This window comes from Arachis hypogaea, chromosome 18, assembly GCF_003086295.3.
Source record: "Arachis hypogaea cultivar Tifrunner chromosome 18, arahy.Tifrunner.gnm2.J5K5, whole genome shotgun sequence".
NCBI lineage: Eukaryota > Viridiplantae > Streptophyta > Magnoliopsida > Fabales > Fabaceae > Arachis > Arachis hypogaea.
The window spans coordinates 110,502,669-110,517,740 of NC_092053.1; the positions used below are offsets into that span (position 1 = coordinate 110,502,669).

Below are 15,072 nucleotides of genomic sequence, written 5' to 3' on the forward strand. Positions count from 1 at the left end.
TTATTTTTATTAGGTTTGTTCTAACTTAATTGGATTTGATTACCAAAATTATTTGTATATATAGTATTATTGTTTATTTAAGTCTTCTTCTTTTCTAAGTAAAAGTAATTTATTTGGTAAAAATTGATAATAGATTTATTATTTATTTTAGTAGAGAATAATAGTTGAAATATTAATTATTTGAAGGAAATTTTGACTAACAATTAATATGAGTATAAAATCATATCATATTACCCAAAACAATTAATATAAAAAAAAAATATTTTCTCCCTGAAACAAAATATCAGTTTTTTATCCTTTATAAGCAAAATGAACTTTACCAATTCTCAGTATTCTGAGGTTAACTCAAATTCAAACAAATGATGTGGTTTAAGGGTGTTCTTGTTGTGTTTATTGTTTCTGTGGCCTTGTTTAAATGGGTAGCTTCTCTTAATTCTAGTAGCTTCCCTGCAGATTTTCTATTTGGTACAGCATCTGCAGCTCATCAGGTTTTGTTACGTTTCTCTGAACTATTTTCATCATTTATTACATATTTATTATCAAATATATCTTTGTGAAGAAGGATCTCATTCTACCTTCTTTTCCTGCTATGCACATTCGCTTTTTTTTTCCATTTTTTTTTTTGTTTCCTAAAAGATTGAAGGTGCAACGTATGAAGGTGGCAAGAGCCAAAGCAATTGGGACAATTTCACACATAAATACCCTGGTTAGTTGGTACTTGGTACCTTAACTTTTATTTTGTTAATTTTTTCCTCGGCAAGCGATTGCACTTAATCAAACAACAAAACTATTGGGTTTGCTTTATTGACGAAGAAGCGATTCCATTATAGATTTAAAATCTTGAGCTACCACGCACTGTAGTCTTCTGTTTTTAACTCAGCTACTAGTCCTTGTAAAACTATTTATATATTTTTTATTCTTTTGAAACATACTTTTCTAGTAGCACTCTTGGAGTTTTGGCCATCATGATTTTTTATTGTTATTATTTTCTGTGTCTACACATTTTTTTTTTCGGTTCAATTACATTAGATGTCATATTATTTGTGGGATTACATGTTATAAATAGTGATTGGAGATTAAATTTAATATTTATCACTCTCACATTTGGTTTCAATTTATTTTAAATTTTATACAAGGTAGCAAAATTAATTGATTTTTCATTATACTGAAATCGCCCCTCTAAAGTATAGTTAAAAAAACTGGACCAGTCTGATCAATTCGATGGAAAAATCAACGAATTAGACTCTAAGTTGGTCCAATTTAATTCCCTGGTTGCTTGTTTTTATCCATTAGCTATTATCGATTTTTTTTTTTAGGTTATTAATGGTTAAATTGATCCTTGAAAGATGGTTATTCTCCAAATTCATTTTTAAAAAAATTTATTGATCAAATTAGTCATTCAAATATTACGAATTAGTTATTTTTGTCATTTTGTCACTCAATTAATAATTTTTGTCAATAATTGATGATATATAACGTTAACTGATAGCATATATGACAGTTAGAATGTCTAATTTATATAAATATATTTATGAAAACTATTAATTTAATCCATTTTTTCAATTATATAAACTCTAATCCTAATATAATTTAATGACACTAAATTGATAAATTTTTATAAATATATTTATTTAATATCTAATTAAATATGTTAGGTATCATCTATGACGTGAGTTAATATTCCATGTCATTAATTGTTTACAAAAACTATTAATTGAGTGACTGAAGGATGAAAAAAATTAATTTATAATTTTTGAAAAATCAATTTAAATTTTTTTTAAAAATAAATTAAAAAATTATCTTTTAAGAATTAATTTAATTATTAATCCCTTTCTTAATTCTTATACACTACACAACTCTTTAATCACAACTTAGCTAATGCTGCAAATCGAACCTGATGTGACATCTTAGGAGGCAAATAGGTTTGCCATTAGTACACTACACAAGCTTCAGCCATTACAGGACTTGTTTAATTTCTTTTTTTGGGTGTTTATTGGGCTTGTTTAATTTTGTTTTTGGTGTCTATTGAGCTTGTTTAATTGATTCATTTTAAAAATATATATATTTTAAAAAATTCTACTATCATTTTTTAGATACTAAAAATTTGAAATGACAAATTTTATTTATCATTTTTAATCAGGCTAATAAACTCGAATCCGCGACCTCTTAGATGAATATGGTGAGACTAAGCCATTTAAATTATAACTCATTGGCCTCACAGTTATTTACACATATTTAAAAAATGTAATAAATACAAATTAATTAATAAATGATTAAAATCAGAAAATAATAATCAATCTAATATAAAAATTACTTGTTATGAAAAAAAATATATAATTATTAAATTATGACCGAATTAACCAGTCATCCAACGATTGAATCAATAATCTATTAAGTCAGCATCTTAACTAGATCTATTATTGATCCGATTCTCATAACTATACTTTAAAATAAGATTGATCTCATTTTATCAATTATTTCTGGTATAAGATGAATTTTAAAATTGTTTCTCTAAATAGAAACATCATATTTAAACTCCAAAAATACTCCCTTTGGAGTTGTTTAGCGCCTCCACCGTAATGATATGAATTTATCAATTAAATGATTTTATTTATTTGTTTATTTTTTTAATGAAAAATATACGAAGTATTATTTCAAAAAAGATCAAAGGCAGAGTTACAAATAAATCATATAGCCTATGATAGCATCCCCTTTAAAGCGCTAACCTCGTGATAGCCTCTTATGAAAAAAAAAAAAAAAAAAAAAAAAAAAAAAAAAAAAAAAGCCATGATAGCATCTTCATGTTCTGTCCCTGTATAAATAGGTTGCCACTGTTCTTTCCGCATTCTCCCCCTCTTGTTTCTACAATTTTTCTGACTTTTCTCTTGAAAAATCTTGTGCCAAGAAGTTGTGGTTGATGAACTCAAGCTTTAGAAAATTGCAACAACTTTTGCCAATAAGTACTTACAAATGAATTGAAATTATATATTGCCCAAATTGAATCAACTTGGTCACAGTGTTTAATCTCGGCTTGTGTACATATTAATTCATTGGCCAATAACAAATTTTTAAATGAAATTCTGATCTACCGCAACGCTAAAAGATACCCAAAAAACAACACATATAGCACACATTAAGTACAAAAGGAAAAGTTAAGAATCTTTGGATAATTTAATGGGTCCGATTCACTAATTTAAAGAAGAAAAATTCAAAATTCAAAATTTTCTACTGCTGAGTTCATTCTTACCATATAAATGATACCTATGTATGACATTTGCTTGTTGTTTAAGGTAAAATTTTCGACCACAGTAATGCAGATATTGCAACTGACTCATACCATCGCTACAAGGTATTTTGGTTCTCCTTGTTCGAATATAACTAAAATATATATCATCTTAAAAGTTATTTTCTCTTAGTGGTTGAGGTTTGATTTTCAACTAGATAAATTGATAATATTATTATCTTTCTTTTTAAAAAAAATCAGGAAGATGTTGGTTTGATGAAGGATATTGGATTTCAAGCCTACAGATTTTCAGTTTCCTGGTCAAGAATTTTGCCAAGTAAGAAATTCTCTAATCTTATTTACATTTATAATTGATTGGTTTAGTTACTACAGAACCAATACTTTTCAGCCAATAGATTGTGTAGGACCTAACTAATTATTAGATTTAGATACATTCAAATGTATCACACTCAATTTTCCCTTTCACCATCAGTTATAATTATGAAAAAAGAAAAATCATATAAGTCCTATATTCTTGCCTAAGAATCCTCCTAAATTATAAATTAACATCCAAAATTCAAACCACTCACGTTCATTGTCAAATTAAAATATATAAATACACAGGTAATTAAACGAAAAAATAAAATAAAATAAAACATGCATCATTGTCAAATTGAGTTTTGATTCTCAACCAACAGTGTCATTGGTCGATTCCAAATGAGTTTTGTCATTACTACATACAGTATCATCTTGATATATACAAAGTAATTAAACATTTTTAATTAAATTTTGACATCATTTATTTATGAGGAAATTTCACTCTCCTCCCCTGCGAGATGCTAAAATGACACTCCCCTTCCCTCTATTTTATAAATGTACATTCTCCTCCCTTTTAACTTTTAAAAAATCTCCTCTTTAATCAATTTTAGATTTTTTGTGTTAACTAATATTAACTGTATCCATTTTTTAAGAAAAAATAAATTATTTTTTGAAAAAATACCTATTAGCAAAAATTTTATTTTTTATCATTAAATTTTGCTTATCAAAATACCCTTTTAATAAATTATTATTTTTATTGATTAAATTGTATTTTTATTAAAATAATTTTAAAAAAATTAATAATTAAATTATTTTTTTTAAGATACCTACCCTTCAATAATTTTTTAATTATTAAATTGTGATTTTACCAAAATTTTTGTTAACAATTATTTTTATATTTTACTATTAATTTTTTGATATCAATATATATTATTTTAACATTAAATAAAAAATCTTACCACTGTTAATATATATAAAAATTAATATATATTGATATTGAAAAATAATCTTACTAAAATATTTTATTTAATATTAAAATAATATATATAGATATCGAAAAATTAATAGTAAAATATAAAAAAATTGTTAATGAAAATTTTGGTAAAATTATAATTTAATAATTAAAAAATTATTGAAGAGTATTTTAAAAAAAATTACATAATTATTAAATTTTTTAAAAAATATAATTTAATCAATAAAAAAATAATTTATTAAAGAATATTTTGGTAAGCAAAATTTAATGATAAAAAATAAAATTTTTACTAATGGGTATTTTTTAAAAAAATAATTTATTTTTTTTAGAAAATGGATAAAGTTAACACAAAAAGTTTAAAATGGATTAAAGAGGAGGTTTTTTAAGTCAGAAGGGACTAGGGAGGAGAATATACATTTATAAAATAGAAGAGAGGGGAGTGTCATTTTAGCATCTCGCATGGGATGATGGGAGAAAAGTGTAATTTTCTCTTTATTTATTAAGCACCTATTTAATTAGTTAAGTTCTACTTCTTCTTTATGGCATACTAATAATGTATTTTATCATTTATAGTAATTCTAACGACATTATATATACTTCTGATCATATCATGTTGAATTGAAATTTTTCCTTGATTCTTTCATAGCAGAAACTGCAACTAACTAAACTCATTTTTAGGTGGACACTTAAAGGATGGAGTTAACCAAGAAGGCATCACATATTACAACAATCTCATAAATGAACTTCTATCAAATGGTTAGTACTCTGTTTGAAGTCAACTCTCTGTCACTCAAAATGATAATACCGAACTTCAACATTATTGTATCTTATACTCAGGCCTACAACCTTTTATAACATTATTCCACTGGGAACTACCTCAGGCTCTTGAAGATGAATATGGTGGTTTTCTGAGCCCAAAAATTGTGTAAGCAATAGTAATTAATAACATATATAGTATCCTACCATCCCCTCTCTTCTTTCAGCATTTTTTTAATTTTAGATTTTATGAAGCAAAAAGAAAAAATAGTAAAAATAATAAAAAATTATTTTCTATTTTTATCTTCTGTTATTTTCTTTGTTTTCTTCAAAAACTTTTAAAAATAGAAAACAATGAAAATGAAAATAGAGAAAATGAAAACACAAACCAAAAGGGTTTTTATTTATGCAATTTCTGTATTTTCGTATTAAAAACAATATCAAATTGCAACCTTAACAAATTTGCAAAACTCAAACTGATCCTTTTTTTTTTACTATTAAATATTTTTACAGCGAAGATTTTGCAGATTTTGCAGAAGTATGCTTTAGAGAATTTGGTGACAGAGTTAAACATTGGATTACTTTGAATGAACCACTACCCGTTAGCCTGCAAGGTTATGCGCATGGTATGTTCCCACCTGCAAGATGTTCAAAGTGGATACGCCCAGATTGTGAAGCAGGTGATTCAAGTACAGAGCCCTATATAGTTTCACACTATCAACTCCTTGCTCATGCCGCCGCTGTCAATGTTTATAGGGACAAATTCCAGGTTAATTTACCTAATTATTATCAAACCTTCATATTAAGACAAAATCATGCATTTTGTTGTTAGCAAAAAAATAACTGACTGTGAATAAAAAAATAAATTCAATTATTTAACGAGAAATATTCGGAGATTAACATTTTTTTGTCAATATTAGTCAATGTTATGCACTAACAACATATTTTTTCGATAGTTAACAACGTATTTTATATGGTTAGGATTTAGGATTTAGAATTTAGTTTTTAATATTTAAAATTTAGCCAATACTGTTTTTTTTAGATATTACATATGAAAATATGTCGGTTGATTAAGTGTTGGTCAAAAATGATAAATTTTGTTGGTCGATTATTCTTTTCTTATATTTATCCATGAAAGTCATGTTGTTGATAGAATTGTATTGTCAGACATAAAATGGTTTACCTATGTCTATATAATGAATTAAACTTTTAGGAAAAATAGTTTATGAGTTAATATCAATTTTTTTATGAATAAAAATTTTGAATTTACTCCCTGTTGAATTTTAACACAACAAAAAGGATCTGATATACCAAACGAATTTTTGTTCATAATTTTGGTGGTTCATTGGTTGACAATCAATTATTTTGTAACAGAGTTCTCAAAAGGGTGAAATTGGGATAGCCTTAAGTGTTCCTTGGATTATGCCACTCTCACCATCAAAAGCTGATGTAGACGCAGTATCTCGTGTCCTTGCTTTCTTCGATGAGTGGTTTGTTCTTTTAGACTCATTACCAACTTTGGTTACTCTTGTTTTCTTCCATTAAGAAAAGGAGTTCAACTACTATATTTTTATAGTTATACTAAATTCCTAATTAAGTTCTTATAATTTAAATTTAAAATTTAAATCTATATACTAAATAATTATTAGATTACACTACCTATATTATACTATTTGGGTGCAATCTTTTTCAAGACCCAGTTTAACATGGGATGTTTGTGCGTTGCTCTGCCCTCTTAAATGATAATGACTTGATGAATAGTTTAATCTAAAAAAAAGATATGCATCTTTAGAACAGTGATTAAAACAATGATCAAGTCTGAAAATCCTCTCTTGTTGGGTTTGAATTTGGAAGGTACATGGGTCCATTGTACAATGGTGAATATCCTGCTGTAATGGTTGAGAAACTTGGAGATCGTTTGCCAAAGTTTTCTAAGAGGGAATCCGCAATGATTAAAGGGTCCTTCGATTTCTTAGGATTAAACTATTACACTGCAACCTATGTGGGTGATATTCCTTGCCAGCGTGAAAATCTAACTTTTTTGGCAGACTTTTGCGCATTGTTCAGTGGTAATCAAGCTTATATCTGTTTGTTGCTTCATGCTATTCCCGTTTAATTTGCATTTTACTTGCAATTGATCTATTTTGTTGCTTCAGCTACGCGAGATGGAATTCCCATTGGTCCCCAGGTACCTTAATTACATATACAGATTACAGTTAATATTCTTTAAATTATTCAAATTCTTTTATGAGAACCTTCATATATTTGCATTAGTATCAAATGACATCATTAGTCTCATTTTAAGTAAAATTGTACATTTTATATTTGTTTGTCAGGATTAACTTTTAGCGGTTTGGCAGTTGAACTATAAGTGCCTATATCATGCATGCTCAAATTTGTTATCTTAATTTTGATTTATACAAAAGTATATCAAATAAATTTGGACTCATATGAAATTTTATAGATATGATTTACAATACACAAAGTCATAAGCTTCTAATACAACTAAAAGGTTACTAAAGTTTCTAACATGCATTTGTTAAAATTTAAAGTGGCCTGTCCAAGCTAGTTTCAAGCTTGGCATGAATAATTGTAGAAGTTTCCAAGCTCCATCTGTGATGCATTCCCGTCTTTTTTCATATTTTCTTAAAAGAATGGAGCAAAATAATCAGGGACAAAAGTATAAAAGTTTGTGTCTCATATTGTATCTTAGGCTATGTTTGGTACTGAGAACAAGATAAGATAAAATACTAAAAATAAAACGTAAAGAACAGCGACACAAAAATTAGTATTTTTGTATTTTGTTTGGAGATAAACTAGAACAAATTATAAAAGTTTAATTTATTTTCATTTTTTTCATTCAAAAAATTTGAAAAGAAAAAATATAATAATAAAAAATTAATAAAAATAATGAAAGAAAAAATAAAAAATAAGTTATCTTTTATTAGTGGTTTTTGTGTCTTTCCTGTCAAGATGAATATAAAATACACTAATTTAGTGTCTCTGAACACACTATCTTTGTCTATAAAATACACTGAAAACATATATTTTATGTGTATTTATGTATTTCTTTGTCCATCAAAATTTTGCGTCAATTTCAACAAATAAAATGTATTTCTTTGTCCATCAAAAGATCTATTTTGGTTTTTTAAAAGGGTAAATTTGCCCAATATGCCGAAAGACTAGGTGTGACTTCAAACCAACCCAAGTGTAAACTAACCTTGATTTTCTGTTGATAAAAATGTTAAATGTTTATGTGGCGCGTGTCAGACATATCTTTTAAAAGTTATTTTTGTAGTGGAATTGAGAAGTTAATAATGTTACAGACTGCCACAGATTGGTTGTACTCCTATCCTCAAGGAATACTAGACCTATTAGAGTACACCCAAGAGAAGTATGGTGATCCAATCATTTACATAACAGAAAATGGTATGCTGCTTACTTATGTTTATCATCATTTTTCTTAAGAGTTGAGTTTATACCAAGTTATAATGCAATTATTTTGCTTCAATTCAATAAATCGTGTTCTTGAAATAATTGCAGGAATTAATGAGCCGAATGATGGTACAAAGGCTCTAGATGACAACTTTAGGATAGACTTTATTGTTCAGCACCTTTCATATATTGAAAAGGCCATAAGGTATGTTTTCATTTGCAACAAGAGAGCATGTTCATGATGATAAAGGCAAGTAACAAAAGTAATAAAAGTTGTCACAAAGATACTCCTTGTCTTTGATAATATGTGTGTCATTTGTATTTTTAAGATTTTAAAATATTTGACCAATGTACAACATTTAGGTAGTATTAACTTTTTCTCCTCAAATTTTTTTCTTAATAATAATATAATTAAAAGAAAGAAGTTCTTTTTTCTTTTTTTTTTTTATCTCACATTGATAATGGAGTCTATTGACATAATTTTCATTTTCAGGATTTTTTTCTTGTCCTTTTTTTTTAGAAGCATATTATATAAAACGAAAGGAACATCTTTTTTAACGATAAATTTTTAATCATAACAAAACCAGATTTCTTATAATGACATCGTGAAACTTGTTCATTATGTTAACCTCTTTGGAAGTCAATATTTACTGACCTAACACTTGAAATTTGGAATAATTTGATGTAGGAATGGCATCAAGGTGAAAGGATACTTTGTATGGTCATTATTGGATAATTTCGAGTGGTCTTATGGTTACACTGTTCGGTGGGGAATTATTCATGTAGATTTCAAGAATGATTTAAAAAGGTATTATAAACAATCAGCTTTGTGGTTCAAAAGGTTTCTTCATCAATGAATATTTGTAACTTGACCAAAGTTATGGAAAATAAATATTAGTCACTTTCACTATTTATCTATTGTTCTTCTATATATATTTTGTCTTTTCTCGACTAAATTAGCTTTTGCACTTAGGTATGTAATAAGAAAAAGCAGAGAAGCTTGAGAGATGTGGAAATAAAATTGATTGTGTTATTTTTTTTCATTATTCACTCTGAGTGTATAGAATTTATACATAAATTCTATGAAAAATCTTTTAAATTCATCATAAGATTTCTATGCTAATAGAATAGTAGTGACTAGTGAAAACTAATTTATTCTAGAAGGTGAGAGGAAGATTACTTATTGAAAATGATGATGATGGAGGTGTATTTGATTGAGATGGAAGGATAGTGGTCTGAGTAGATGATGTAGGATTGGAATGGAAACAATTTTTTTAAAGGAATTGATAATTATTATTTTTATAAAGGGTAAATTTGTATTTAACCCTTTATATTAGGCGAAAGTCCCGTATGTTGTAAGTGTAAGGAGTGATGAAGTTAGTCTCACATCAAAAAAAGCAAGAAAGAGTGAGAAATTTATAAGATGAGAGACTCATTAATTTATTACCTTAAGGTTTTGAGTTGGATGTGGTGTCTTTTCATCTTATGTTATCTCACATGATTCCTCTCCGAAATCTTCCCGGTGGTCAAGAGCTCCCCACGGTTGGCCCATCCCAACAAGTGATATGGAGAAGTGTTGAAATTGGTCACACATCAAAAAAAGCAAAGCAATGTGATGTATTCTCATCTTATGTTATCTCCCTTAATTACTCCTCAAAATTCCTAATATTTGTAGTTATTTGTACTTGAAACTTCACTTTACCCTCGTTGGTGTTGAGTTTCCATATTTGTATCTCAAAAAAATGAACGAACAATAATTGGAGCAGATTTATATCTTTTCCCCCCTCAATTTTCTTTTGTTCTTGTAGTTGTTGGAAAAAAAAAAATTTGAAATTTTTAATTTGTTCATCTTATTTTAGGTTGAAAATTTGTACAGGAAAACCAAAGATGTGAAATATCTCAAAATGATCCATTTAAGTGAATCCAACATATGGACTCTTAGGTTTTTGCAAATTATAAGAGGCTTTTGTTTTTCTTTTCTCGTCTTTTAGGTTTTGAAATTGATTTCACGTTTTTTTTTCCTCAAACTTTTCCCAAGTTGAAAAATGAATTACTTTTCTTCTTTATAGGCAATGAAAACTCGTTAAAATGGTTTTTTCTTACTCTTCATAAGCTGTAAATGCAAGCTTTATGGATTGAAAAGAAAGAATAAGTTTTTCATAAGCTACTAATTAAATACATATAAAAAATTATTTTTCAAAATAAAGAATTAAGTTATTAAAAGAAAAAAATTATTATTTAAAATCATAGAATTCATTATAAAATTGTTTATTATATCACCATAAGTGATCTCAAAAATTATTTTAATCTACCAATAAAAAACCACTTAAACTAAGATGCTAACATATTCTATTGTAAACAAATCCAAAGACTTGATAATAAGAATGTATAGTTAATGTATTCTAGGAAAAATATTTATGCACGATTCAATCCTTTTTCGTACACTTTTGTCGATTTTAGTTGTATAATGTATTTTCTTTTCTAGTAAAATTAGGTTATTCAAGTCAATCAATTCTCTTTTCTCAACTCAAGTTCAGAATACAAATAAAGTGGGGTCTCAAAGTGATAATGGGCCTGATGAGGAATCAAATAATTCGAATGAGAAAAATAAGAATTAGGCCAAGTGAAAGAGAAGGAAGAGATAGAGTGAGAAAACCCCCTAAATAATACAAAAGATTATTTGTTACTAAAATAAATCCCTAAATTTATAAACCGAAGTATTGGAACCTCGGGTCGTTCTCCTTAGGAATTGCGATAAAGTGTCTTATTATTGGTTATGAGATATGTTTTGGAGTTTTTGGGATAAGAGACATGAAATGTAAATGGCAATGAAATAAACAAATAGCTATAAAGGTCTTGGCAAGGTTTGGTGGTCAAGGATCTCTATCCCTATCACTAACCACAACATGAGAATTGGTAAGAATCAATCCCATTAAGTCATTCTCTAACTAGTAGTAAAGAAAAGTCAAATGAGCTATATCAATCCAAGTCCATAAGTCCTAGTTCTCCACCAATTCAATTAGTGAGATCTAGAGTTAATGGCTCCCAATCATCAATCACTTGGACATTAGTAACTCAAGAGTTCCTAAGTTACCTTCCCAAGCCAAGAGTACTAAAATTCTACTCTAACATCCTTCCAAGTATTTTATCAAACACTTGGAAGGTATAAAAGGAAAGTATAGTAAAATTGCAAGAAAAGTAAATGTACACTACTCAATTGCAAGGAATTAAACAACAACAAATCAAATGAACAATAAAGGAACATGAATCATAAATTGCATTAAAGGAAAAGGGAAGAACAAAAGTGCATCAACATAAAAGTAAAGAATTACAAGAATTAAATGCAAAGCTAGAAAGAGGAAATGTAGAAGAAGAAGAAATTGCAAAGAAAAAGTAAATCAAAGTATGAAATTAACCTAGATCTAAGAAATTCTAATCTAGATCTAACCTACTCCTAATTCTAGAGAGAAGTGAGAGCTTCTCTCTCTAAAACTAATTTTCCCTCCAAAACTAATCTAAACTAAACTAATGATGACTAGGTGTGTAATGTCTATCATCCCTCTTCAATTCTTGGGTTAAATAGCATCAGAAATGAGTTGGATTGGGCCCACAAGGCTTCTAAAATCGCTGGCCACGAGTTGCACTTAAGTGAGTCACGTGCAACATCGACGCGTGCGCGTACAGTGCACGTGCGCGCTCTTAAACGCGATGCAACTATAACAAATCTTATATCATTTCGAAGCCTCGAATGTTAGCTTTCCAACGCAACTAGAACCGCATCATTTGGACCTCTGTAGCTCAAGTTATGGTCAATTAAGTGCAAAGAGGTCGGCTTAACAGCTTTTGTGATTCCTTCATTTCTTCATGAGTTCTCCATTTCTACATGATTTTCCTTCATCCCCTCAATCCAATCCTTGCCTCCTAAATCTGAAATCACTTAACAAACATATCAAGCACCTAATGGAATTAAGGTGAATTAAATTTAGCTATTTTAAGAATTAAAAACATGTTTTCACTTTTAAGCACAATTAAAGGAGAATAACAAAAACCATGCTATTTCATTGGATAAATGTAGGAGAAGACGATAAAATTCTCTAAATTCAACACAAGATAAACCTTCCAAATGGGGTTTATCAACCTTCCAAGCCCAGCACCTTAAAAGGAAAGCGTCCCGCCACTGAGGAACGTGATCCTGAACCTTCTCGACCTAAGCTTAGGTCTGTTTCCACTCGTCCTCAGAGAGGTAAACCTCGTATCCCTCTTAAATCTGTTAGGGAACCCTCCATTGATCCTTTTGCACACAAATCACACTTCATGACCTCTCACTCAAACTACAATCCTCACCGTTTTTGATCTGCCATTAATAATGATTTCTATGAAGGTGTTATTGCTCACTATACCTTATGTCACACCTTTTTAGTTGATTTACCAAATCTGAAAAAGAAAGGTTTTGAGTTTGTTGAAAATATTGTATTTCTGGACTAGAACCATATTTTGAAAATCAAAAACCTAGTTTACCCAGTTTTAGTCAAGGAATTTTATGCAAACATGACTTATCATGATGGCAGTGTTCATTCCTATGTAAAAGACCGTGACATAGTTCTGAATAATGAAACCATTAGTGATTCGCTGAAATACACTAATATTGGTGCATGTACCTATACATCTGGTAAGTGGGATGAAGGAGTAGGTCTCTCTTACAATGATGCTCTGGCCTATGTATGTGAACTCATTTCGTTGATTGATGGCATTACTCCTACTCACATAGCCCCGGATTACACTCGTGCTCAGTTACATCGCATAGTGAACCATATCATCCTTCCTCAGAGTGGCTCATATCAAAGAGTGTCTTACACTGATACTCTAGTTTTGTATGTTATTCTCACAAAAACAAAAATCTCTTTTGCATATTTGATGGTAAGGTATATGTTTGATTGTGTTAGAAGTGAGAAGAAGGATAAAGCTCTTCCTTATGGCATGTTCTTAACCTGTATTTTTGAACATTTTGGTGTTGACTTGTTAAATAAGTCATATGAAAATATACACTCATATCTAAAAGGAGGTGGTTCAATGAAACAACAGAAAAAGGGACGCACTCATTCTGAAAGGGTGGTTCTTAATGATGATGATAATGACTATGAACCAGAAGAATCTTCTCCTCCTTCTACCACGGGTACTTCAGTCTCCACTAGACACAAATCTATTTTATATGGTGTTGTTAAAGATATGGTGCAAGAGTTTGTCTCTCAATCAAACCATCTGATTACTATGAATAAGGAGCAAAGGAAACTAGCCACCAAGCATGAGAACTTCCTCAGAAAATCCAAAGATAGAGTGGCAGTTTTCTTGAAATTTATTAATAATTTCCAAGAGGATGATAATGCTGCCACTGATTCTGTTTGATTATATATTAATATTTTTGCATATGTGAAAATTTCAAATTATTGAATGAATATAAAAATTCTATTTCGAATATTTCAAAATTTTGTTATATATATATATATATATATATATATATATATATATATATATATATATATATTAGAACTATTCTGATAGAATACAATATAAAAAAGAGATATTAGATAGAGAGATTTTGGGGATCTAAAATTGGAAATTCAATTTTTGTTAGTTGTATATTAACACAAATAGAATGTTAATTTTGAGAATATTAATTCTAGTTTCTAATTAAAAAAATGCTGATTTTGAAGAGGATGGTTCGGATGCCTGAAATTATCTCATGTTGCTGCAGCCTTCTGTTCACTTTTGTCTCATAAACACTGTTATTGTTTACTTGTGAACTACTCTATATTTTGTTTTGGATGACTGTAAACTATTAAACCACTGCTCCTTTTAATTTCAGTTATTTAGATGTTTGAACTTTAAATTGACACTTTGTTACAGGTTTTAACATATTCTAAGTTAGATGTTTTTTGTTTTTCTTCCCTTGATGACAAAAGGGATAGTAGTAGAAAGTAGAAAGCATGTAATTGCTGCATGTCAGTTGCTCTCTGATTTGGTTGCTGCTCTGTTTTTTTTTTTTTGTGCATGATAACTGCTCTATTTTGGATTTAATTAATTTTATCATTCTCTTGATAATATATTTTGTTCAGTTTCTGCCATATTTTGTTTGGTATTGGACTGGATTTTAGTTGACGGTGATGTACAATCCCTTAGTTAAGTTGAATTGTGTGTAGTGCATAATTGTTCTCTCTATAAGAATATGCAAAAAGAAAAGAAGAGAAGAGCACCAATTAAGGGAGAGAAACTCTTGAAAAAGAAAGGGGGAGCAACACAAAAGCAAGTAACATCACTCAAAGGGAAGTTCTCTAATTTTATTTGAATTCAATTCCTTTGATCAATGTTA

At 28.6% G+C, this 15,072-nt stretch overlaps 1 protein-coding gene across 1 annotated transcript; it reads left to right on the forward strand.

Annotated features, from left to right (window-relative positions):
- The first annotated feature begins 278 nt into the window (after window positions 1-278).
- LOC112772453 (beta-glucosidase 12) lies at window positions 279-9,751 on the forward strand. Its single transcript, XM_025817399.3, has 13 exons — window positions 279-488; window positions 637-706; window positions 3,291-3,349; window positions 3,485-3,560; window positions 5,193-5,270; window positions 5,352-5,439; window positions 5,784-6,039; window positions 6,645-6,760; window positions 7,125-7,339; window positions 7,427-7,458; window positions 8,597-8,699; window positions 8,814-8,910; window positions 9,394-9,751. The coding sequence occupies exons 1-13, from the start codon at window positions 360-362 to the stop codon at window positions 9,560-9,562; spliced, it is 1,488 nt and encodes a 495-aa protein (XP_025673184.1). The 5' UTR covers window positions 279-359; the 3' UTR covers window positions 9,563-9,751.
- Window positions 9,752-15,072: the final 5,321 nt, after the last annotated feature.

Coding starts and splice junctions, on each gene's coding strand:
- LOC112772453 (XM_025817399.3), top strand. CDS start 360: ATGATGTGGTTTAAGGGTGTTCTTGTTGTGTTTATTGTTTCTGTGGCC. Junction 5,440..5,783: donor TTTCTGAGCCCAAAAATTGT/GTAAGCAATAGT, acceptor ATATTTTTACAG/CGAAGATTTTGCAGATTTTG. Junction 8,911..9,393: donor TATATTGAAAAGGCCATAAG/GTATGTTTTCAT, acceptor AATTTGATGTAG/GAATGGCATCAAGGTGAAAG.